The sequence below is a fragment of the Chroicocephalus ridibundus genome, chromosome 7 (assembly GCF_963924245.1).
Source record: "Chroicocephalus ridibundus chromosome 7, bChrRid1.1, whole genome shotgun sequence".
In the NCBI taxonomy this organism is placed as follows: domain Eukaryota; kingdom Metazoa; phylum Chordata; class Aves; order Charadriiformes; family Laridae; genus Chroicocephalus; species Chroicocephalus ridibundus.
This window is the reverse complement of record NC_086290.1, coordinates 4,434,622-4,457,931: the sequence shown is the minus strand read 5'-3', so window position 1 is coordinate 4,457,931 and position 23,310 is coordinate 4,434,622. Positions and strand designations below refer to the sequence as shown.

At 49.8% G+C, this 23,310-nt stretch overlaps 1 protein-coding gene across 4 annotated transcripts in view; it reads right to left on the bottom strand.

The window, feature by feature from the left end:
* Positions 1-13,984, bottom strand: part of ZEB2 (zinc finger E-box binding homeobox 2) — a 116,871-nt gene extending 102,887 nt beyond the window's left edge. Inside the window, exons 1-3 of one of the 4 annotated variants that reach the window (XM_063341021.1) lie at positions 13,847-13,984; positions 13,643-13,741; positions 10,813-10,953 (exon numbers count right to left, since the gene is read on the bottom strand). In XM_063341021.1, the coding sequence (XP_063197091.1) occupies positions 10,813-10,885 (73 nt within the window). In that variant the 5' untranslated portion in view covers positions 10,886-10,953; positions 13,643-13,741; positions 13,847-13,984. Of the gene's footprint in view, positions 1-7,781; positions 8,210-10,812; positions 10,954-13,642 lie in introns of those variants that run through there. The other 3 variants (XM_063341024.1, XM_063341022.1, XM_063341025.1) reach the window with 3 other exon arrangements.
* Between the last annotated feature and the right edge of the window lie 9,326 nt (positions 13,985-23,310).

The window sequence follows — 23,310 nt, the reverse complement described above, 5'->3', positions numbered from 1 at the left end:
AGAGCCCGGAGGAGCGGCGGGCAGCGCGGAGCCGCTTCTCCTCCTCTCCCTCCCTCCTGGGAGCAAAGTTTGGGGCTGCGCCGCCGCGGAAGCACGGCTGGGAACCGGGGGAGGGGGCGGGGGGGAGCGACGGAGGGGACCGACCCCCCCGGGAGCAGCCGGGCGGCCCCGCCGGCGTTCCTCCCCTCGCCCCGGGGAGGGCTTTGCTCGCCACCGCCGGGTGACAGCGCCCGGGCAGCGTGTCTGTGTGTTGTGTCGTCGTCGTGTCCCCCCCCCGCCCCAAAGATGTGGTTGACACCTCTGCCCTGTGGGTCGGGGAGGGCGAGGAGGCTCCGCAACCCCCCGCCCAAGCGCACCGCGCCTGCGGCTGCCCGCTTCGCACCGCGGCGCTCCGCGGGGGCGGCGGCTCTCGGTCCGCACGGGTTGGAGGAGGGGGTCCCGGGGGGGGGAGCCGGCAGCATCCCGGCTTTTGGGGGGTGTGTGTGGGGGGCTGCTCTGGGCGCCCCCCCCCCCCCCCCGCCCCGTCGGGGATGCCCTGCCCGGGGCCAACGGCTCCGCCCGCCCCGGCCCCCGTTACCCCGCACCGAGCCCCCCCCTCCCGCCCGCCCCGTCGGGGATGCCCTGCCCGGGGCCAACCGCTCCGCCCGCCCCGGGGCCGCCCCGGCCCCCGCTGCCCCGCACCGACCCCCCCCCCGCCCAGCTCCGCTCCCCGTCGGGGGCCGCTGCCCGCCCGGCCGCCGCTGCCGGCCCCGCCGCTCCCGCCAGACCCGGGGAAATTTGTCAACAATTCGCAACCACTCTGGTAATTACATTCCTGGAATCCGCAGCGATAGATGTAAAGATAGGAAGCTGCCTTGACTTTCCGCTTGGAATAACCGTCCCTGTTTGCAGCCACCTATTCCTCTCGCTAGTCCTTCCTGACCATGTTCCCCCCCGCCACGATTCCCTTCCGCCTCCTACTTTTCTGCCACTGGGATCTCCAAAAACATACGTGACGAGCCGCTGTGCCTTGCTCCTGTCCTCACTCCCTGTCCGAGGAGGCACCAGCTCCCTTCTCGCCTTTGTGTCCCCATGTCCCCAACCCAACTTTCCTGTCAAGGACCCGAAAAATATGCAAGGCTTGCACCGCCGCTGAGAAGCAGGACAAAGTTTAACTTCTCTGTTGGCAGCCGGAGAATAACTCCCGGGCAGAATTCGAGCAAAAGATCTGATTTGCTGAATTCTGCTCTTTGATTTGTATTTGTATGTTATTGCTACTGCTAAGGTTGTTGCCAACCTCAATTAGATCACAAATGAGATCAGTTTAATTCAACTCCCAAACTGTGACCTGACCATGGTCTGAAAGTATTCAAAAACGCGTTTTAAGCCTTCCTTTGATTTCAAAAGGAATACTGCATGCTTGGTCATTCATACAAATAACATAAAACGTAATTATGGGATGATTTGGCAGATGACATTCCTGCCAAACGACGCTCCATGCCAGATACTGTAATGCTACGGCTGCTGTCCTGGTGCCCGAGCGCACAGCACCCTTGTGTAAGGTGGGAGTAATGGGGTGTCCGCGCTGTCGAGGTTGTTTCGACGTCTTTGGGGAGGTAAAAGCAACAGCAACGACCACACCGCATTAACCGCCCCCCCCCCCCCCCCCCCGTTAGAAACTGCTGTATCACTTGGAGGGGAAGTGGATCCGCGCTATCAAATCACCAGGAGGCTGTGACAAAGGGAGCTTGCAGCTTGACACACGGGTAACAACATAGCAAACACCTTTAATTCTGTCATGTCTCATACCCTTTGCTTTCTCACACGTTTGTGGCTGCTCTAACATTGACACCTACACTTTAAAAAGAAAAAAAAAGAAAAAAAAAAAAGAAAAGAAAAGAACCCTTGACAACAAAAATCCCCAAATGAAGCAAACTTACTCACGATAAAAAAAAGAAACACCTGTAAAGTTATTCTTATGCCCAGCAAAAATAACTAACTTATTAACTCCTTCTTCTAATGGCTCAGAAAAGGGGAGGAAGCAGCTTTCTTGCCCCAGAAAGTTCTCTTTTGGGAACGTGAAGCCCCTGGAAAGCTGATGGCTGTCCTTCAAGGCCTGCGAGCCCGGAGTTAACGGGAAGCCACTTGCGCAGGTTTGCCGGCGTAACTTCTCAGCTATGCTGCTGCTCGAGTGCGAATCCTAAATTGACCTTCCCCTCTTAGCAACGCTTGCGAGATTTCCTAGAGAGGTTTTGGGATACGTTGTGTGTGTGGGGATGGACACAGAGTGTGTAAACCTGTGTAGACGTATAGGTGTGTATCTATACATGCGTATAGATAAGCCCTCACTGATGGAGGAGGCGTTCGTGGCGATGCCTCCTAGCTCTTCCCGGCCCTGGATCTGATGGATTGCCCCCGAAAGATCCAACTGCCACCAAGTAAAAGATGTGTCAAGTCGAGGGGCTGCTATGGCTTCAGCAATGCCACCTCCTCGCCTGTGTGTCCCCCTCCCTGGAGCCCCCCTTGCCAGGCCTGGTACCTGCAGGGCCAGCGCAGGGCCCCGGAGAGCAGAAGGAGTTAACACTTTTTCCAGCATTACTGGGTAGGTTAATATCACAGCTGCTTGGTAAAGCATTATCCAGCACCTCACTTAACAAAAGCCTGCTTTTGCAAACAGACTCCTACTTTTCCCCAAGTGTCCAAAGGTGTTTACTGAAGTAAATCTGCCTAAATCCTCCATTGCTTGGGTCATGGGGGTGGTTAGGAGGGTGGAAGGTGTAGAGATAATCTCTTTTTGTAAATTCTGCAAATCTTCTGGGAAAAAAATCAGGAATCTGTGTCACATGCTTCTGTTCAACTGGTAACATCTCGGTTAGTGTGCTCCTTATGAGTGAAATCTGCCATAGCGGCTACAGGAAAATAAGACATCCCTCCCGCTCCTCATTGTTCAAACTCTTCTTCCCTCTCGAAGTTGCTTTAGCACGTTTAATCTATTTGCTGATGGGGAGGGGGGGGAACCGGTTAGGCTCTTAAAAGTGGCTTCTGGGAAAAAAAGAAATAATAATAATAAAAAAAATGACAGTTTGGTCGGCAGGAGATAGTGTAGTTGAAAACTTGTCACTTGAGATTTCTGCACTAGCCCGGTTATTCCAACACCAGCAACTGCATATTACTTTTTACATGTTGCAAATAGAGGCAAACAACACAGGAAATTTTGACAGCTCTGCCTGAAAGGGCTTAAATACTTCTCAGTAAGCAGGATCCAGTTATAAATAAACCTTCTCTTGGTGAGAAAAAAGTGGCTACGACCAAAGACCTCACCATTTTTAAAAAAAAAAAAACCTGTCTGATTAAAAGCACTGAAGGGCTTGTGAAGAACAAACAAACGAGCAAATCTGGGATGGGGGGTGTGGGGGGGGAAAACAGAGGGACAAGGTCGGGGGGGGGGCAGCCAGAAAATGTCCATGAACGTGACTCCGAAAGCCCACGAGGGAGCCCAGGGAGAGAAACTTCCACAAATCTCGCCTTCCTCCTCCTCCTCCTCCTCCTCCGTGCGCATTTTCTGGTGCCGCCGAGGATTTGCTGAGTTGCTGCTTTTCCCCGTTGGGTCGGGGCAGGCCGGGCCGGTGGCCAGCCCGGGGACACCCCCGCCACCGCGTCTGCCGCCCCCCCCCCCCCCGCCCCCAGCATCGCCACCTCTCCCAGCCGCCAAACCACCCAGCCCGAGCCTTCCACAGCACCAAAAAAAAAAAAACCAAAAATATATATAGATATAAAAAAATATCTTTACGTAGGGAGCAAGGGCCGATTTTTTCCCCGCTAAATCTGCTCGCCGGTGGTGGCCAAGCCGGCCTCACCCCCAGCCGCCCCCGCTCCCCCAAGGTCATGGTGAGTAAACAATAATAGTAATTAAAACAAAATAATAGGCAGCAGTCAAGAGCTGAGAGTACACACACCTGACCCTAACTATAACAGACTTCTCAGAGTAGAATTTGATCCCTCTCTGACACTTTCTACCTCAAGTGTTAGAGCGAGTGGCCATGAATAGTACAGGCATGCCATCTTGTAACACTATCTGCCTGTCAGAAGAGCCAAGGCTGGGTAGAGCAGGATCTATATAAGGCTTGTAACTAGGGGAAGCCCAACAAACAGCTACAAACACCTAAGTTATTTTACTCAGCCTCCACCCTTCTGCTTTTTCCCCCCTTCTTCTCACTCTCTTTTTTTTTTCTTTTCATCTTGGCTTTCTGTTGCAGAATGCAAATGTAGCCTGCCGGCGGTGAATGGGCTGAATTGTGATTAAGAAGAAGAAGAGCTCCTTTCTTTGTTCTCCCCTCAGGGGATGTTTACTGGGAGAGACACAGCGGATCAGATATGAAAGGCATTCAGGTCAGCATTGATGTGAGCGAAAGTGAAATCATACCTAAGGCATTCAAAAGACCGCCGTGTCAGGGGTTCAGCTAACGGTGCATCTACTGTGTGTGTCTTCCCTGTTAGGCACAGGAAAAAAAAAAAATAAAAATAATAATAATAAAAAAAAAACCTCTCCACAAACAGGCGTTTTTAAAAATTACAACAAAAATTATAGAGAGAGGGAAACAAACAAACAAACAAAAACAACCAACCAACACAACCAAAAAACCAAACCACCACCAAAAAGTTTTCCCTCGCTTTACCTCCCGAGCAGAAGCTCCAAGACTTTAGTGCTCTTTTCCCTTATGGATCACGGACGGAACAGGTCAGCTTGCATTAATTGTAGCTCTTGGGATCAGCATCGTTTTTAGGGGGAAATGATCTCGTCTGGAATGTGAACCGTTATTTTTAGGCGGACCTATACGTACCATATCTATGCGTATACGATATAGGCAGGCATAGGTGTACATGCATGTATACATGTATCCCTCTATTTGAGTTTCAGTAAGCTGCGTGGCTTACTTATTCGGATACGAAACACGAAACACGAAAATCGTTTCTTGCCTCCCTCAGAAGCAACTTCAATGATAAAGGAGAGCGTGGCATATCAAAACAGCACAGCACACCTTAAAAAGTAATCTTTTATCGACTTGGAAACTCCTAGAAACACTTTGCTGAAAGCTCGCAGCCTAAGAAGACGGTAACCGCAGGCGTAAGAAGTTGGTGCGCAGCTATTTAAGTTAAACTGCTTCAAGAAAAAGTCTAGGCATTGTCATTCTTTTCATTAAAAATGCTTGATGAAGAAATATTTGGGTCTTGCTTTTTTTTTTTTTTTTTTGCCTTCTTTTTTTAAAAGTTTATACTTCTCACAGCCTAAATATTCCCTCAATAGACTTTCCAAGTGGTTAGCTGACGCTGTTGGCATAAACAGAGATATGCAAATATATAGGGAAAAAATCGCAAATTACAGTTAAGCATACAAAGAGTTAGGAGGTGGCTGCCTTTACAGGGGCTGAAATGAAAATGAAAACGAGAAATCACTAAAAAAAAGCCTAAAAAAATTAAGGGACTGGACTGGGTGTCGTGTGCAGTAACCATCCCCACTATTCTGAATTTGTTTCCACCTTCAGACCCTTAGTTAAAATATATTGTTTGTCTAATGCTCACATCTGCTTTAATGGTGACGTTTAATTCTGAAATATTTTCAACTAGTGTTTCTGCATCACGGATTTCTCTCCTTTTTCTCTCTAGTCTAAAAAGACAACTAAAGAGCAATCAAAAAGGTGTCTGACTTGGCCATTCAGACAATTGCACCCTTGTGGGAATGCTGGAATGAATGGTACAGTGGACACCCCAGCACTATTGACGTTATAAACATGTAAATGAAACACATTAGGGCAGACAATCAATTGTCTGTGAGCACTGCAAACCTGCACTCCCTTTCTGTGTGACAGGCACAAAATAGTGTCTACCTTGGGAAGCCATGGTCTTGGAGAAAAAAAGGACAAAGAGTTCTCTTTCACAGAGGAGAAAATGCACCTTAAAAGCACTGGGATAATGCAGATGCCAAAAACTGTTGTGAGGCGAAGAATTTCCTATTTCTTGGAATGAATGTGGGGCTGCTGTAAAAGAATCAACACCCTTCTTTCCACTCTAAAGGGAGACGCACATTTTTCTTGGGGAATATTACCAGCCTGTCCTGAGAGCTTGCATCTCAGTCTTCCATATATTTTTCCTACCTTGGGCAGTTGGCTATGTATAATTATCGATAATTAACTTGTAATGGTTTCCTTAATTCCCGCCCCCCCCCCTTTTCAAATATGGCTTTTCCAGGCATCAAATGCCTTTTTTCTTACAGCAATTAGAAAACCCTCCAAAAGTTTCCTTGCGAAGCATGTGCAATAAGCAAAAGCCAGTAAGTACCGAACGGTCACAAACGGGCAAACAGTAAATCAGGCACTAATCTCCAAATTCGCTGGTTTTCTGGAAATTCGGGATAAAACAAATAGATCAGCCTTGACACAGAAAACAACCTCCTCTGCTCCATGTCACAGCTCCGTCTGGACATGAATCCGCACCGAGAAAAATGTAGCTGGATAATCATCACGCCCTGGTCACCCGCGTTTATTGCATTAATTTTTAATACCTATCTCCAGGTGCTTTTCTGGAGGTAGGACATTCGTCTCTCCCTACCCCAGTAACCAACTCTGGAAGTAATCTCCTCGCAACGGATTCCCAGCCCTGCAGAGGTCCCCGGGAACAGGAGCGCTCCCAGATGCCCGCTCTGCCTTGTGCCACCTGAATTTCACAAAAAGCAGCTTTTCTCCTCACACCCGAGCCTCAGTCTAGCTACCTCCAAACTTCTCCAGGCAGGGAAGACAAGCTTCACTTCCCACTCACTAAAGGCAGCAGGCTGGCTTTTTTTTTTTTTTATTCCTTCTTTCCCCCCCCCCTCTTTTTCAAGTGGGAAGTGAAGGAGGTTCCCCCCCCCCCGCCCCTTCCCCAGCATCCCCGAAAGGAGGGTGGGTGGGTATCTCTTTTTTGGGGGGGGAAAGGCTCTGAGCAAGTATAATCGTGTCTGCTTGTTTGGTCTGTGTTCTGCCTCGGATCAGACGCCCTGAAAGCATTGAACTTTCTCCCTTTTCTTTACAACTGGAAGCGAGATGGCAAAGGAATCAAAGAGAGCTGTTTACTGAAAGTTTGGAGTAAATTAGGTCCAACTTTCCCCCCTTCCCCGCCTTCCTGGGGATTTTATTTTTTTAGAGAGGGGAGAGGAAAGGCAGACGGGGCGGGGGGGAAACCCACCCTACCAACGCCAAACCACCAAGGAGAAGGAGCGAGCGGCTCATCAGCTGAGGCATGGCAGGGCAGGGCGCTCGGCCGGCCGGACAGCGCTGCCCGCCCGGCTCCCCGCTCCGCGCCGCTCCGCGCCTCTCCGCGCCGGCCGCCAGCGCAGCCCCCGCCTCCGCGGGCCGCCCGTGCGGAAAAGGGGGCTCGCTGCCCTCTCCTCCTCCACCTCCTCCTCCTCCTCCTCCTCCTCCTTCCTCCTCCTCCTCTGCCGCCACTTCTCTCCCGAGTGAAAGTGCCGCGAAGTGAGTCAGGCGCTGGGAATCATCTGACACAACTTCCCGCAGCTCCGCCGCATTCCTGGGCTGCCGCTCCGCGCACCTCCCGCCCCGCTTTCGGGGTCCTCTCTCCTTCCCATCCCTCCCTCCTGCCCCCCATCCACCCCCTCCCCGGGCGGGGGGGGGGGGGGGGGGGGGGGCGGCTCACCCCTCATTGATTCCCATAGCCACCACCCCCGCCCCCCCCGCACACCTCTCCTTCACTCCAGCAGCTCTGATCAAGCCCGTTATCTTGGAAAATCCACGAGTTTTCCTCTTTCCTACCCTATTTAGCTGCGCCGTAATTTTCAGCCAGCCCCGTTATCTCTGCCCGAGCCTTGCCCATCCTCGCACACAGGCAGAGACACGCACGCAGGCGGGGAGCAGGCTGAGGCATTAGTTGGATTATTCTGTTTTGTCCCCGTCTGTAATTTGTGTGTGATCGCACTCACACTCCCCCAGCTTCCTTGATGACCACCTATTTTTTAATTTTTTTTTTTTTTTGGAGGGGGGGGGCGGCTTTTTAAATTTGTTTGGGTTCTGCTGCGTTTCTAAGGAATTTCTGTTTGATTTCGATAAGCATCACCGTTTCTGGTGTTATCAGCAAAGACACAAGCTCAGAAGTGACATCTTTTCCACGAATCCAGGAAAGGAGAAAAATCCACTCAGTCCAGATAAATCCTGGGCAATTCCCAAGGGGAAAGGCAGTGGATACGTGCTTGTCCAGAAAGAGAAAATGAAAAAAAAAAAAAAAAAACAAACCCAAACAACAAACCAACCCTAACCAAAACCACCCTCGCTCGTCTACCTGCTTCTCAGAACCAGGACATCTCTTACTCAGAAATGAATGAAATTACGGAGCACAAAGAGAAAAGAGTGGACAGATAGACAGAAAGTCGAGAATTAATTTCCACCACCCACCCCCACCCCCCGTCTTGGCCAGAGCAAGACACTGAAGGGAGAAGTTAGACCTCCGCGTAACCAGCGCACACACTTGCAATGAAGTTTGCAGGATCTTTAAGCGGTTACCTTAAAAAAAAATCGCAATTAAACTTTCGACTCCCAAGCGGGGTGGCTTCCCAAGTTAGTGCAGTTCCCTGGAAACACACTTTTGCATGGGAGCAACAAGAATCGGTGCCACCACCCCGGTCCATACGTGATCCCAAAGACCTGGCTGCAATACCAGGGCGTACAGGCTGCAGTCCTGCTGTCCCGGGCAAACACAGGCATCCAGCTTTTTAAATCTTGGGGTGGTTTTTGTTTTCTTTTTCTTTTTCTTTTTTCTTTTTTTTTTATCTTTTTTTGCGACTCAAATCGTGTCGAGAAAATATTAAACACGTAGGCGCATCCCTCATCACAGAGCGTGTGAGGGGTTTAACACGCTAAACTAATAATCTTGGATGAAAAAGCGAGGAGGCTGAAGAAGAAGAAGAATAAAACCCCCCTCAAACACTCGGAATATTCTTTACTGCAAAAGAGCACTTCTGGATGCGTTGCTTTAAATCTCATTCTCTTTTTCTCTCAAAAATGACTGTTTAACATAAGAAAAAAGGCTACTTGACACAAAGCTTTTGTTATCCAGTTGATCAGCAACGTGCTTTAGATACTTGTAAGGGGAAAAAAGCCCCACAACAGACATTGATTTTAGAAAATCAATAACCAACATTTAATAAAAAGAACAGAGGAAACACAAGAGAGGAGAGGGAAACATTACGTGTAATTTTAATGTCTACTAAATTACCCAGAGATGAGGGGAAGGGGAGGTCTCCTCTGTGAGGACCACCTTAAATAATGACAGACACAAGAGTAAAGGGTGGTGGTGGAGGGGGAGAGACTTTAAAAAAAGATAACAAGGAACGGATCCTTGGGAAGCTGCTCGGAATATATTATTTTAGTTGGGGTTTTTTTGTAATACTAAGCCAAGCAAATAGATCAAAGACAACACAAAGGGAAAAGCCAGTGTAACATAACGAACAGTTTCTGACTAAAATTCCTCTATCACTCCCCCATATGGCTCGACGCCTCCACCACAACAAGAAAAAGACACACACACGCACACACACACACACACTCACACTCACAACCCAGAGAGAGGGAAAGGGGGGTGGTGGTCAGGATCATTTGTTTCTAATCAACATTCTCTTGTCTTTGTGTGTTTTTTTGGTTGTTGTTGTTGTGTGTGTGTCCCCCCCACACACACACTCTCCTTCGCCCCCCCTTTCCTCCACCTCTCCACTTAAATGAAGTAGCTGAGCTATAAGCGCACGGGTTCAGGTTCACACAAATAATCTTCCTTCCTCCGGCTCCTCCAGAGGAAAGTTGTTGAAAGTGGGGCCGGGATGGCCATGCGAGGGGCTGCGGGTGGGGAAGGAGGGGGTGGGAGGGTGGGGAGGGGGGGGTTGGCGGTAGGGGGGGAGAGACCATCAACCGGAGGAGAAAGGCAAAAGAAACTCCGGCAGGGACGGGGAGAGCCGGAGAAAGAGAGACCCACAACCAAGTGAGAGCTGCCAAATGTGAAATCAGCCCAGAACACCGCGTCCCACTGAGCCCCGGCCCTCCGCGCCCGGCGGAGACCGGGGGAGAGGGCAACTATGGACAATTGGGCACCAAACTCATTAGTATTATTAATTATTAGGGAGGAGGAAGTTTCATTTTCGAGTCCCTAACAATAAAAAAAAAAAAAGAGAGAGAGAGAGAGAGAGGAGTCGCTCACTGGGTGCCAGCCTGCCTCGGGGTTCTCACGCTGCCGGGTTTTTTCCCAGGGCCGGCTGCCCTCCCGCCCCGCTCCGCGCCTCTCCGCGCCTCTCCGCGCCCCCCGCCGCCCCCGGACCCTGACAGCCACCCGAAACACCCCGTGTTGGGGCTGGGGGGGGCGGGGGGGGGGGACGGGAGAGAGAGGGGAAGGAAGCGCCGGGCGAAGCGGGCCGCCGCCGCCGCCTCCCCGCCGCTCCGCCGCCGCGGGGCACCGGCCCGCCCGCTCCGCGCCCGCGCAACAAACTTTGGGGCGCGGCGGCGGCGCGCTGCTACACCCCCCCCTCTCCTCCACTACCACCACCCTCCCTTTCCTCACACACAATCCCCCCCCCCGCCTCTCAAAGCTCCGCCGGCGCTCCGCGGCCGCGCACCCCTCCGCGGGACAACCCCCCTCCCTCTCCGCGCTCCTTCCCCGTCCTGCCGCCGGCTTCTCCTCCTCTCTCTCCCCCCCCCCCCCCCACTCCCCACCCTCCGCGACACGAACGGCGGCCGGAAAAAGTTTGCTGGGAGGATGAAGGGGGGTGTGTGTGGGGTGGTGGTGTGTGTGGGGGGGGCGGCTTACCGTTTTTCCTCCGGGGGTTGGCTTGTTTTCGCCTCTTACACCTGGGGCCATCCGCCATGATCTGCTGCTTCATTGATAAGAGTGGATCAGATGGCAGTTGTTCGCATGGGCTCGACTCCCTGATTCAGCAGCACGCAGGCTCTATGTAAACGACCAAACACAGCGACAATGTGGGCATTGGTATATCCCATTTAAACGCAGGGCGCCAACGGGGACCCGAATTTCCACCCGCCACAGGACCCATCCACGCACACGGCGGGGTTTGCCGTGCCGGGGGAGGTGGGACGCAGACGGAGCGGGCTCCCCCCTCGCTCCCCAGCCGGGCAGATCGCTGCCTTCTTGCTTTATTTATTTATTTTTTTCGCTCCCTCTCTCTCTCTCTCTCTCTCTCTCTCTCTTCTCTCTCTCTCTCCGTGTGTGTGTGTGTGTCTGCGTGTGTGTCTCTCTCCCTGTGTGTGTGTGTGTGTGTTGCACCAGCAAAGCAGATCAGAGAGAGACAAGAATTACATCTCAAATGAGTCATAACTCATGACCGTATGAGGGAATGCACAGCTTTTACAGTAGGCTGTTTGACTCAATGCTAGGCGGACCATTTCCTCCTAAAAGTACTTTAATTTGACATTAGAACTTCTTTTCGCTAGCCTTCTCTCCTTCCTCTATCTCTTTTTTTTTTTTAATTTCTTTTTTTTTTTTTTTTTTTTTTCTCCCCACAAAGTGCACTCCAGCGAAGTGACCAGGGGAGAGGGAAACATGGCTCTCCCCTGTCCTTTTGGGGTAAAGCACAGCACGGAGACCTCCCCCTCCCCCTAACAACGCGGAGTGTAATTATAAACCTCTGTCACCTTTTTAGTCAGTTTGACAATATTCAGGGTTTCCCCTGCCCCTTACTTAAACAAAGCTCCAGAGTGTCTTTTTTTTTTATTTATTTTTTTCATCCCCCCAGAAAAGAAACAGAAATCAAAACTACCGCTGTCAGAGTTTTCAGGCTTTCAGTTGGCTTTTTTTTTGTTGTTGTTGTTGGTTTTTTTTTTGTTTGTTTGGTTGGTTTTTTAAAAAGAAATAAAACAACCGACTTGTAAACTTTTGGACCTACTGTGTGTGCCCGGGCTGTGCAGGAGGCTCTATCTGTCAAAGGCAAAGGGCAGGAGCATTTGGTTTGCTGCAAGAACGCTCCTGAAACTCAGTCCATCTCGAAGAAGATGCTGTAGCTTTAAAGATGCTTTGACTTGAGGATTAGTTTAAACAGGGGGCTATAAAAGATGTAACAGATGCAAACTGTAAAACAAGGGCAATTAACCCTTGCTCTCCTGAGCAGGATTCCCCCCTCGCCTTCGCATCTATTGTCTTCTCCTGCACTGGGAGTTTTACATAAAAACCTAAAAAATTATTACCTGCCTTAACAATATTTTTAAAAAAAATTGCAGCAAAGTGGGCTTTTCCCCCCACCTCTTTTTTTTTTCTCCCCCCTTATGTCTTTTTACTTTGCTGGAGCTTCACACCAGGACTGAGCAGTGAAGTGTGTTGCTGCTAGGTCTTTTTTATTCTGCCTGAACTAACTCTCTCTTCAGACGTTTGCGGTTATCAAACCTGCTTGGCTAAAATAAATCTCCGAGCAGGTATGAGGATGAGAATATTGAGAGAGTGTGAACGGGGTCAGCGTGTTTCCTCACACTCTCCTGCTTGGGATTCCGCCTGGGCAGAGTGAATTGGTGGCTCTGGGGATGGGGATGGATGTGGCTGAGGAAGGAAGAGGCTGAGAAATGTGCTGGAAACTTTAGTATTTGCCAGTTATTCCCGATCCCGGAGTGGGGAATGGTGGCATCACCGTGGCAGATCTACCAGGAGATGCAGCGGAGAGGGAAGGACAGGAACCGAGGCGAGCCCGGACCCTCAGCCTGCCTCGGCAATTGGCGTTTTCATGCAAAACGACCAATGGTGAATTGTTTTAAATGCGTTTCATTACCTTCCCTGCTCCTCAGCCTCCCGCAAAAAGTTGGCAATAATTTTAAACCCGCAGATCTCGACAACACTTTTCTGCCCAGAGAACCGGCTAGCTTTTTTATAAATATATATATATATTTTGCTTTTTGGTAAACGACTTTTAAGTTCCAGTCAGTACTTTCACTTCTTGCTTTAGGATCCCAGAAGCTAAAGTGTTACTTCACAAAATAAAAATAAAGAAATGAAACTAACTAAGCAGACAAAACAGCAAACTTTCTGTTTGGGGAAAAACACATCCTTCGCCGGGGGAGCCCTGCCCGGGGCTGGGGCTCCAGCGGTGCCCGGCCGGGCTGGCTCTGCAGGCTCTGGGCGTGCAAAGCATTAACAGGTACCTGCAAACTTTCCGAGCTAAGATGTGAAACCTGAAATTAAAAGAGCTGGAGGTGGTGGATATTTAATTTCTTTTTTTTTTTTTTTTTTTACAGAAGGACCAAGTCCTTTCCTAGCACTAAAACTTTTGCTGCCGCGTTGGAAAAAAGGCACCTCCCGTACCTGGCTGACAGGTAAAGGGGAGCAAAGGGGTGGTGGTGGCACAGCCACCCCGAAACCGCTCGTCCCTTCCCGGAGCGAGACAGAAGTGACTTCAGGTTTCGGTTAAAAAAATAAAAAATAAAAAAATTAAAAAAAAAAATAAAAAAGAGGTTTTTCGCCCCAAGTATAAACAAGCCAGAAAGAAGCTAACACGCTTAAAAAATAAAATAATAGCGAAATTAAATAAGCCCGCTAGAGCGTGAGGTGGTGTGAGAAAAGAGAAGGGGAGGAAGGAAAAAAGGGGGAAAAAAAAAAAAAAAAAAAAAGAGGAGAAAATGGAATTAAATTCCGAACCTACCTGCGAAGTCTTGTTTGTAGTTTTGGCCAGAAATGGTGAGAAGAAAAAGCATGAAGAAGCCGCGAAGTGGAGGAGAAAAGGTGAAGGGAGATGCAGCTCCTGGAGAAATTGTAAAAAAGCCTTGCAAAGAGTTGTCGGAAGGACCGTTATTCCTGCTGGGCAGGTTAGGACTGATCTCTTTCTGCCACTCCAGGAAACACAAACCTGGGGACGGACTGACGTGTTACGCCTCTTCTAATGACATTTTTTTCTTTTTCTTTTCTGTAGGAGCGAGAGGAGAGACCCTGAAACACACGCCACCTATCTTTGTGGGGAGGGATAATTGAAGAGCACCAAACGTGAGCATCATGTGGAAACGTGATCGCCAAGTTTCTCTCTGGGAAAGGATCTGGGATAGATTATACCTTGAAGTCTCCGCGTAAACGCTTTAGCGGCAGAAATGCATAATTCCACCTCCTCCCGCCCGCCCCCCGCCCCCCGCGCCCGCCCCCCAGCCCCGCCGCCGCTCCGCGCCTCTCCGCGCCTCTCCGCGCCCCGCACCGCATCCCACGCTGCCTCCTCGGGGGGCTGCATCCCATTCCCCGCGGCTGCAGCCCCCCGGGGATGGGGGGGGGGGAGCAGAGGATGCAGCCGGGGCGGGGGGGCCCCCCCGCCCCGGCTGCATCCTCTGCCCCCCCCCCCCCCCCACCACCCCGGGGCGCATCCTATGCGCCCCCCCCCACCTCGTCTGCAATTTCTGCCCCCCAGGGTGTCTTTCCCCCCCACCCAGGCGGGATCCCCCGCCCCCAGGCAAGATTTTTGCCGGATCCCCCTCCCATCAGGCAGGATCCCGCCGGATCCCCTGCCCCCAGGCTGGATCCCTGCCGGTTCTTCCCCCCCCACCCCCCCCCTCCCCGCGTCGTCCGCGGGCGGGATCCCCCCCGCCTCGCCCGCCCGCCGAGCCGGCTTGGAGTAGGGGGGGGGAAGGCGGGGGGGGGCGGCCGGTGGCGGGGCGGGGGGGCCCATCCTGCCCCGCTGCCTCCCGGTTCCCAGCCCCTTCTCGCAGCTCTCGCCTCTTGCGGAGGGGAAAACTTAAACCCCAACATAATGCCTGGAAAACTAAACTCTGGCCGGGCACCGCAAATAAGCTCCTGGCTGACTCCTGCTCCCTTTGGTTCTGCTTTATTTTTATCCTTAACGCGTTTCTTTTGGGGCGTTTTTATTTATTTTTATTTTTATCGCCCCCCCCCCCCCCCCGCCGCCTTTCATTTCAGCACTCGTCCAGGTTATTTGAACAGTCAGCTAAATCCGATGAAAAAAAAAATAAAATAAAACAACCAACCCCAACCAACCCCAAACCGTGCTGAGATCTTCCAGTCTATCTGTTTTGTTCACAGATATGGATCAGGGGTGAGAGATGGGCTCTTTTTCCTGGCTCTGCCCCTTCCCCCCCCCCCCCCCCAACCCCCCCGCCCCGCTTTGGAAGTAGCTGGATCGGGGCAGAGAGACACCGCGGACGAGGAACGCGTGGGACCGAACTTCAGGGAGGTTACAAGTTTTTCACCTTTTTCAAGTATTAAAATTAAAATAAAATTGCATACAGGAAAAAAAAAAAAGGGGGGGGGTAAAAAAAAAAAAAAGAAACCCAGACTCCACCTTTGCACTGAAGGGATTGGTTATGCAAATATGGAAGGGGTTTCCTGGCAAATACAGCTTTCTACTGTATGGTTAATTAAATCATCACTCAAAAGCCTTCCAATGTGACGCTTCTGTCGTAATCCAATCAGGTTACGTAGGTCCTAAACAAGAAAGATATTTTCCACATCTGGAAGTCAGCAATTTAGCAAGTACTGCACATTATTAACCAATTCAGAGCCCACTTCCCAGGGGGATTTCTTTTTTTTTTTTTTTTTTTGAAGTTTAAGTGTTCTTAACCAATGCTCTGCTGTTTTGTTAATCAAAAAGCTGGTTTACACTCCGCGTAATTGAGAAGTAATATCCAAGTAAGTAAAGGCAGCCCGAGCTGGGGATGCTGAGCGTTTATCTGCAAAAGGGGGGCTGAGAGGGCTGAGCCCCGATCGGCTCATGCCCGACTCCCAGCACAACCCGCAGCCCTTTCTTCCTCTAAAAAAAGCTGGAAATAATCTCAAACCAAAGATAAACTTCACATCTTGCCTACTTGGAGGGTCCTTCCCGAAGGTAAACGTGGAGCTGCCCAAAGGGCTGTGTTAAAGAGCTGCGAAACAATTTCCCTCCTTTGACAAGAGTTAAATCTATTACAGCACTTTTTTTTTTTTTCCTTTTCTTCTTGGTTTTTTTTTTTTTCCTCCCCCTCCTGAAGAAAACTGAAACAAATGGTACACTGATCCGACACCACACTTTTACTTACATTAAGCTAAGATAAACTGCTCTTGAACCGCGCGTTGACTGTGTGCCTACAGCCAGAACTGGAATGCGAGAGCGGCGGCGACCGCGCTCCAGCATGGTCCTGATCAGAGAACACCTTTCTGATGGTGAAGCAGGGCAAAGGAAGGAAGGGGACCCCCCCTTCACCCCCCCACCCCCCCAAAAAAATGTCTCTTTGCAGCTCATCAGAGCCACCGAGGCACGTTTTTTTGGTCCTCTGCCGGTGGGTGATGCAGGGATGAGGCGGCGCAGCCGGGCGCAGGGCAGGGGGGGCTTCGGGGCTCAGCGGCCCCGGGGGGGGCGGGAGGGGATGGAAAGATGACCCCCCAAATCCCCCCCTCCGGGTGTCCCCCTCTCCAAACCCGAGCTGCAGGTCGGTCCGCGGCAGGCGGAGTGTGTGTGTGTTGCGGAGGGGGGAAGAAGGGGGGGAGGAAAGGCAGGTTTCGCCCTGCCTGCGCGCTGCTTGCGCGCTGCCTGCGCGGGGTGCCCGCGGGGCCCGGCGGAGGGTGCGCAAGGGGCTGCCAGTCGCGGAACGGCTTAAAGCCAACCTGCCGCTGAAAATCCCTCGTCATGCCAAGGTGGGAGCAAGGTTCTCTATTTTTTTTTAATTATTATTTTTATTTATATTTACAATTTTTCCCCCCCCGGTACAAGTTATCTCGACTTCGCTAAAAGTTTTTCTTTTTTATTATTTTTATTAGTGTTTTTGGCCGCTATTCATTAAATGCCAGCATTATTTTCTTGCAGGATGCATGACTTGTCCGTGCCTAAATATACCTGTATACACAGAGGCGTATCACACACACACGAAGTGATGATATCTTAATGAAATATATAGCACGGTGCAAATATCCTGAGATCAGATTCAAGTATTATTAATTTGAATTAGATCCTCTCAGATCCAGGAGACACTGCCTATAAATCAAGGGCAGTCTGGCAATTCCTTAAAGAGCTAAACTGAATTTAGATGCATATGATAAAAAGAAAGAAAAAGAAAAAAAAAAAAAAGTGAATGCTAATTACTGACTCGCTCGATTTTGCAGGCACCCACATTTTACAGGAGAAAAAGGAAAAAAACCAAAACCCAACCAACAAGTTCTCAAAACGAATTAATCCCACTACAAACGCCTTACATATTGTTCATGCATTTCCAGATTACAAAACGAGAGGATGAACCGGAGATTAAGAGAAGCTGCAGCCCAACCTGCAATAGGCAGGAGTGCCGTCGATGTTATATCATTAAAAAAAAAATAAAAAATATATATATTCAGCCACACTGAAAAACAAACCCTCAGACCCGTGCGATGATGCTCAAGGGCTTTAAGGAACATGTCGGTATTGTCAGATAATCCCTATTCGTAATTTTGCAGCCTGTTCTTTCCGCCCTCAATCTCACAGTTTCTCCAGCTCTGAAGTGCCGCGGCAGGGCTTGCATCGGAGCGATAACCAGCTCTGATCTTCGCAGGAGTGGCACAGCACCCAACCTTATTAGATGTTATTTTAACAGGGTACGCGCGTGTGGTTTTTGTGTTGGTTTTTTTTTTTTTTTTTTCTTTTCTTTAATTTTTGGACACTGGACACAAACATTTAGCAATCAGCTAAACCCTTCTGAGATGGATTTTAACCTTAATCCAGGCGGTGATTTCCTGCCCTGCTCTGAACTAATAGCGGGCGCGCAGCATCTTTAGGAGATGGAAATAACGACAGCCTATAGATCCTGCCGTTATTGGGGTGGTGCTGGCAGCCCGGCTCCCAGCCCCTTGGCGGTCACCATCCCCACGCACAGCCCATGCCTCCTTCTATTTTAAACTTTTGCAAATATGATTACCCCCTTCCCCCCACCCACCCCATCAGTTTCAAACCGAAGAGACCCAAAATATCCTCACCAACCCCAGCTCTCTCCTCGCGCAAGGCGCCCGGCGCCGTGGCTCGGAGATGGCGTTAAGGGCAGTTCTTCTGGGTGCAGGTTTTCCCTCTTTTTTTCCTCAAGTTTTCCCATGTGGAAATGCAGAGAGGTGAGATGGGGGTGACTGGGTGGTCCTGATGCAAACCTGCCCGAGCGATGCCACCGGTGATGCCGGCCACCTCTTCCTCCTCAGTGGGTTTCCCTTTGTCCACCTGTCGTGGTGGAGATACCCCCCGTACGGAGACAACCTCACGTCCCCCCATCCCCACTTGGGGGCCTGCTGGGGGCAAACCCTGCTGCCCAGGGGCTTGTTATCATGAGAAAGGGTCTGTGCAGGGAGAGACCCCCCAAAATTCCTTACTGTGAGGGTGGTGAGGCGGTGGAACAGGTTGCCCAGGGAGGCTGTGGCTGCCCCATCCCTGGAGGGGTTCAAGGCCAGGCTGGACGGGGCTTGGAGCAACCTGGGCTGGTGGGAGGTGTCCCTGCCCAGGGCAGGGGGGTTGGAACTGGATGATCTTTAAGGTCCCTTCCAACCCAAACCGTTCTGTGATTCTATGATAAACCCCCTAGTGTGATGGGCAGGGGAGGGGACCAGCCACCAAGGGGGGCTGCAGGGCACAGGCTCTGGAGGACCTCGGCCTTCTGCTGAGACCTTCTGCCACGGTGGCTTTGTGGGGGACTCGGTGACACGGGCCGGCGGGATGATTCACGGCCTTATTTATTTCGGTGTGTTTGCTTTTTCCCTGGCGCAAGATGAGTAACGGGGAGCGCGTTTTCTCGCCCGCATGGAAGGAGGAAAATCAGGGGGAAACCAGCAAAGACGGTCTAGCTGATAGGTCTCGACTAATACATTTCAGAGGCTGGTGAAGACAGAGGTTTAACACCTCTAAAAACACGTTTGCGGCCCCGAGGCTTTTACTTCGGGTCCTTCCTAGCCAGGGCTCTCCAATATTTTTCCCAAAGCGTGGAACCCTGCCGGCATTCGGGATTAGAACGTCCCCGCGTAGGGGACCCAGACGAGATGTGCCCACTCGCAGCCGAGCCTGGGGAGAGCATCCTTCCCCGCAGCCCTGCTCCGCGGGGGGAGCTCGGGGCTCCCTGTGGGTGCCGGCTCTCGGGGGGCAGGGGGCAGAAGCTGTCCTCGCCTGGGGAAAAAATTGGGAGTTTGGGAAAAAAAAGAGAAAAAAAAACCCAAACCAACGCAAACAACACCACCACCACCACCACCACCAGAATGCCCAGGGATTATTTTCTGCAGTCACCTGTGGTGGTACAAAATAGGACAGACTGGAATAATTTTTCCAAGCAGGGAAAGCCCCACGTGGCCCCAGGATGCTGCTGGATACTTTTGCTCGATACAGGTGTCCCTGTAAACTAAGATTTAGACAGCAACCCCCTTTTTTTTTCTTTTTTCTTTTTTCTTTTTTCTTTTTTCTTTTTTCTTTTTTCTTTTTTCTTTTTTCTTTTTTCTTTTTTCTTTTTTCTTTTTTCTTTTTTCTTTTTTCTTTTTTCTTTTTCCTTTTTTTTTTCTTTTTGCTTTTTGCTTTTTGCTTTTTGCTTTTTGCTTTTTTTTTTCCCCTTTTCCACATGGAGGAGAGGGCACGGAGGAGAGGAAGAAAGGGTCAGGGAACGACTTTCCCCCCCCGCCCCCCACCCGCTGATGAGGTATTTGGGAAGAAACCTTTTGAATCAACATTCCCAAAGTTTTCAAGTTCCTCTGCGGAAAACCCATGTAGGGATAGGATATGAGCCAAAAGCAGGGGAAAAGATTGTCTGGCTTTAATTTATCTATCCCTGGGCATTTCTAAGGAGCAGATCACTGTAATATTTAATCTCGGGTGAGCCCCCGCACTTTGAAAGTGAATCTCCCTCGGACGTTTTCGTTAATTTTGTTATTTATAAAGTCACTTCTGACGGCCTAGAGCTGCCCAGCTCCCGTCCACGATGTCCGTCTGTCTGTCCGTGGCAGAACGGCATCCACAGGACCCGAACCCGCTTCTCGCGCCCCGCAGAACGGTGGGCGAGCATCCTCCCTCCGCCGGCCCGCGCCGTGGGACGGAGGGGTTTTTCCTTCTCTTCCGGGACCCATGCCGGAGTTCGGATGCATTTCTTGGTTCGGTTGGCAGTGATTAAAATTCGCTGCTCACTTTTTGTTTAGAGTTGGTTGTTTACTTTGTTGAATTTTTAAAAACTTGTTAGAATGCAATTGAACACAGATTCAACAGTATTTAGGCTTGAAAAATAAAGATGCATTAGAAAGATGCCTATTATGCTTCAGAATTATTAATTGACATTTTTATGATGAATAATTAATCATTTGAATAATTTTCGTATCTCTGATCTGAACACATATTTGCATATCTAATGTCTGATTTTAAATGTGGTTTCTTTAGTTGCATTCTCCCAGGACAAAGACACGAAGTAAGTAACATCCTAATGCAAAACTTTTTTTTAATTTTCTTTGCAGTTGTAAAAGTATGTTTATTGAAATGTTAAGTTTCTATCTAGTTAGGAAGCTGTTAATAATCTATGCATGGCATACATGCGCGAATAAGACGGCGTATCTTTTGGATCCCAGCACGTTTAGGCCTCGTTTTCTGAAATACCGCGGGAAGGTCTCCTGCAACACATGCACGTTACTTCAAACCGTGTGGGGTTAAGCTCGGAAACCATAAAGAAATATCACAGATACGCAGCGTTCCCTTCTTGTTTGTATGACGCTTCAGTGAGACCAAAGGTTGCTTCGATTCGTGGTGTGGAAAACACCATGAACTTTTAACATGCATTTTTACGGTGGTCTCCCAGGGAGACCACATCAGTATTTCCGCGTTATATTTTAATATACCTAAATGATAGTCCTCAAGACCCTCCTCCTCGCTCGTAGCCGGTGGCGATAAGGGAAGGAGAGGAGCTGCGGGTCGGTTATAAGTTGGTCAGCAGATAGGGGCAAGTAATGGTGCTCGTTGTGCAACCCTGCTCGGCGTTGGCTTGGTGCGAGCACGGCTCGGCCGCATGGGGAACAGAAAGGAGGAAGGGGCAGCCGGACAAAACCATCACCAGGAAAGTACGAAAAATGAAATAAATAAAGCAATTAAAGGACCAGCCTCTGCTCCACCGCCTCCCACCACTGGTTAATTATTACACTCGCGCTGCCCCACCGGGACCCGAGGAGTTGCCTTCGCTTATGCCAGGTTGGAATTTGGTTTATTAAAAAATGAAGGCTTTCCAGAATTTTTATTTAGTGGCGCATCGAAATGTAGAGGGGGCCCAAATATTCTGAATACAGGTTATTGGTTCCAATACCAATAACCCACCGGTTATTGGAACCGGGGCGATAGATGCTCTAGAAACACCTTAAATTGCTGCAGTACTATTTATGGTTAAGCAGATTAAAGAAATTACCCCCAAATGGAGGCACAAATACGTGGTAGCGTTTAAACCTGCTTAGCGCAATTTATACAGGCAAAATAGTATGTCAAAATGCGAAATTAAAATAAAAACTTTTAATCTCTATTTTTTTTTTTTTCCACACCGGGTAGTAAAAAATATGCCCAAAAGATACTTTTTTTTTTTTTTTTATGGTGGAAGTATATTATATAGACTATGGTAATCTAGTGGGCAATATCTGACAGACAGATACTGCATAAAGCAACTGTGAAATGTAGTTCTCAGAACAGGCTGAAGTTATATTGAATAGGATGTTTAGCAGTTGCATATGCTCAGTGATAACAGATTTTTTTTTTTCCCCCCCGTTTTTTTTTCTCCCCCCTCAGTGGGGGGTTGAATTTGCAATAGCGAGAGCGGTAAACTTGAGCAACGTTTGCGGCACGGAGGGCTGAGCTCTGAGCCCGCCGCCCGGACCTGCCACGGCTTTGGCCATCAGGGTGGTGGCAACGGCATTGAGCTCTCTCTGCAAAGGGACCAGGTGGCAACTGGGGTTAAACCTCTGCTTTTTGGTTCTGAAAGGAGGAGAGAAAGCAAACATCCCCGAGATGCACCCACCCTTCTTTGCAAAGGGAGAGGTGCCTTTTGGGGTTGGGGTCACCCCTTGCCGTGGGCAGAGGGAACGGCAGCAGTGGTGGCATCCAGCGTCGAGAACGTCGGCCAGAGCCCCCCAGATGTTGTTGTGCCTTTGTGAGGCCGATGGACAACTTTGTGGTGGAGCTATTAAGCTGAAAAATGGAATTCTTTTTTCTTTTGTTTTGTTTTAACTAGGCTGAAAGGTGAATATAAATTATATAATTACAAAGTAGCCCTTGTTCTACCTATTTGGGACTAAACCAAATTACTTTTCCCTGGCTTTCTTAGCGTCTCATCATTTTTCCCTCTGACTACTGATTCAGCTGACAGAGGTGAAGGTACCAGCAGAGAATCTGGGTGCAAAGCTGACATTTTGATGGCCATCCAAAAATGTTAGAGTCCATGGATCGCCCCAACTAGTTCTTATCACCACCGCGGGGAAAGTATTTTCTTCCCTCTGCGACTTCAGGAGATTATCTGTACATTTTAAAATGTACAGAAACACAAGGGTGACAAAGATATTTAGCAAAGCCCAAATGATTTGAAACAGTTAGATATCGCCGCGCAGTTTTCAAAGAAATTCCATGTTTGCAGAATTGCCCAATATCTGGAAAATTGCTGCCGTTCTGCGAGCGGCTGCTGACTGTAATAGATACCCGGAGAAGCAGAGGCACACGTCCCAGCGACCGTTGCACACCTAAACTGCAGATTTAACCACAAACTGGCAGCCGTCCCCTTCGTCAGGGGTGGCATCGGACTTGCCAATTCTTCTGTTCGCTTCCCTCCGACTATCAGCATCATCTCCAGCTCGTCTGTGGATGGAGGCTTGGCCAACTGGCCCCTTTCCAAGCCCAAATCTTCGACTCCGGGTTATTAGAGCTGTCAAAAACAGGAGAGAGCTTTTTTTTTTTCCCCCCCCTCGCCATGAAAGTTTTCTCCAGGTTCTCACTCCCTCCCCAATTTATGTTTTAAGAATGTTTCTTGGGAAACTTCCTGACGCCTCTCTGGGTCATTTGCTCTGTGGTATTCCGGGTCAGCGTCGCATTAAAGGTACCAGCATTTGAAGAAGTCATTTCCCCCCATGGAAGGTGTTAGGTGCATGTACACTCCTACCAATGCTTCTTACTATATCGCTTAAAACTTGCTCCAGGCAGCATCTAAACTATTTTAAACCTCACCATCCTTTTTTAACACACATCAGCTACCCTGCTTCAAATCTCTGACAAGGATGTGAAAACCGCAGTGTCAGAACAACTGCTGCTCTCTTCTTGGATTCTGACAAGCAACCTTCAACCTGAAACCCTCTAAAACCGGCTATTTTTAATCCTTTTCTTTTTTCTTTTTTTTTTTTAAATTC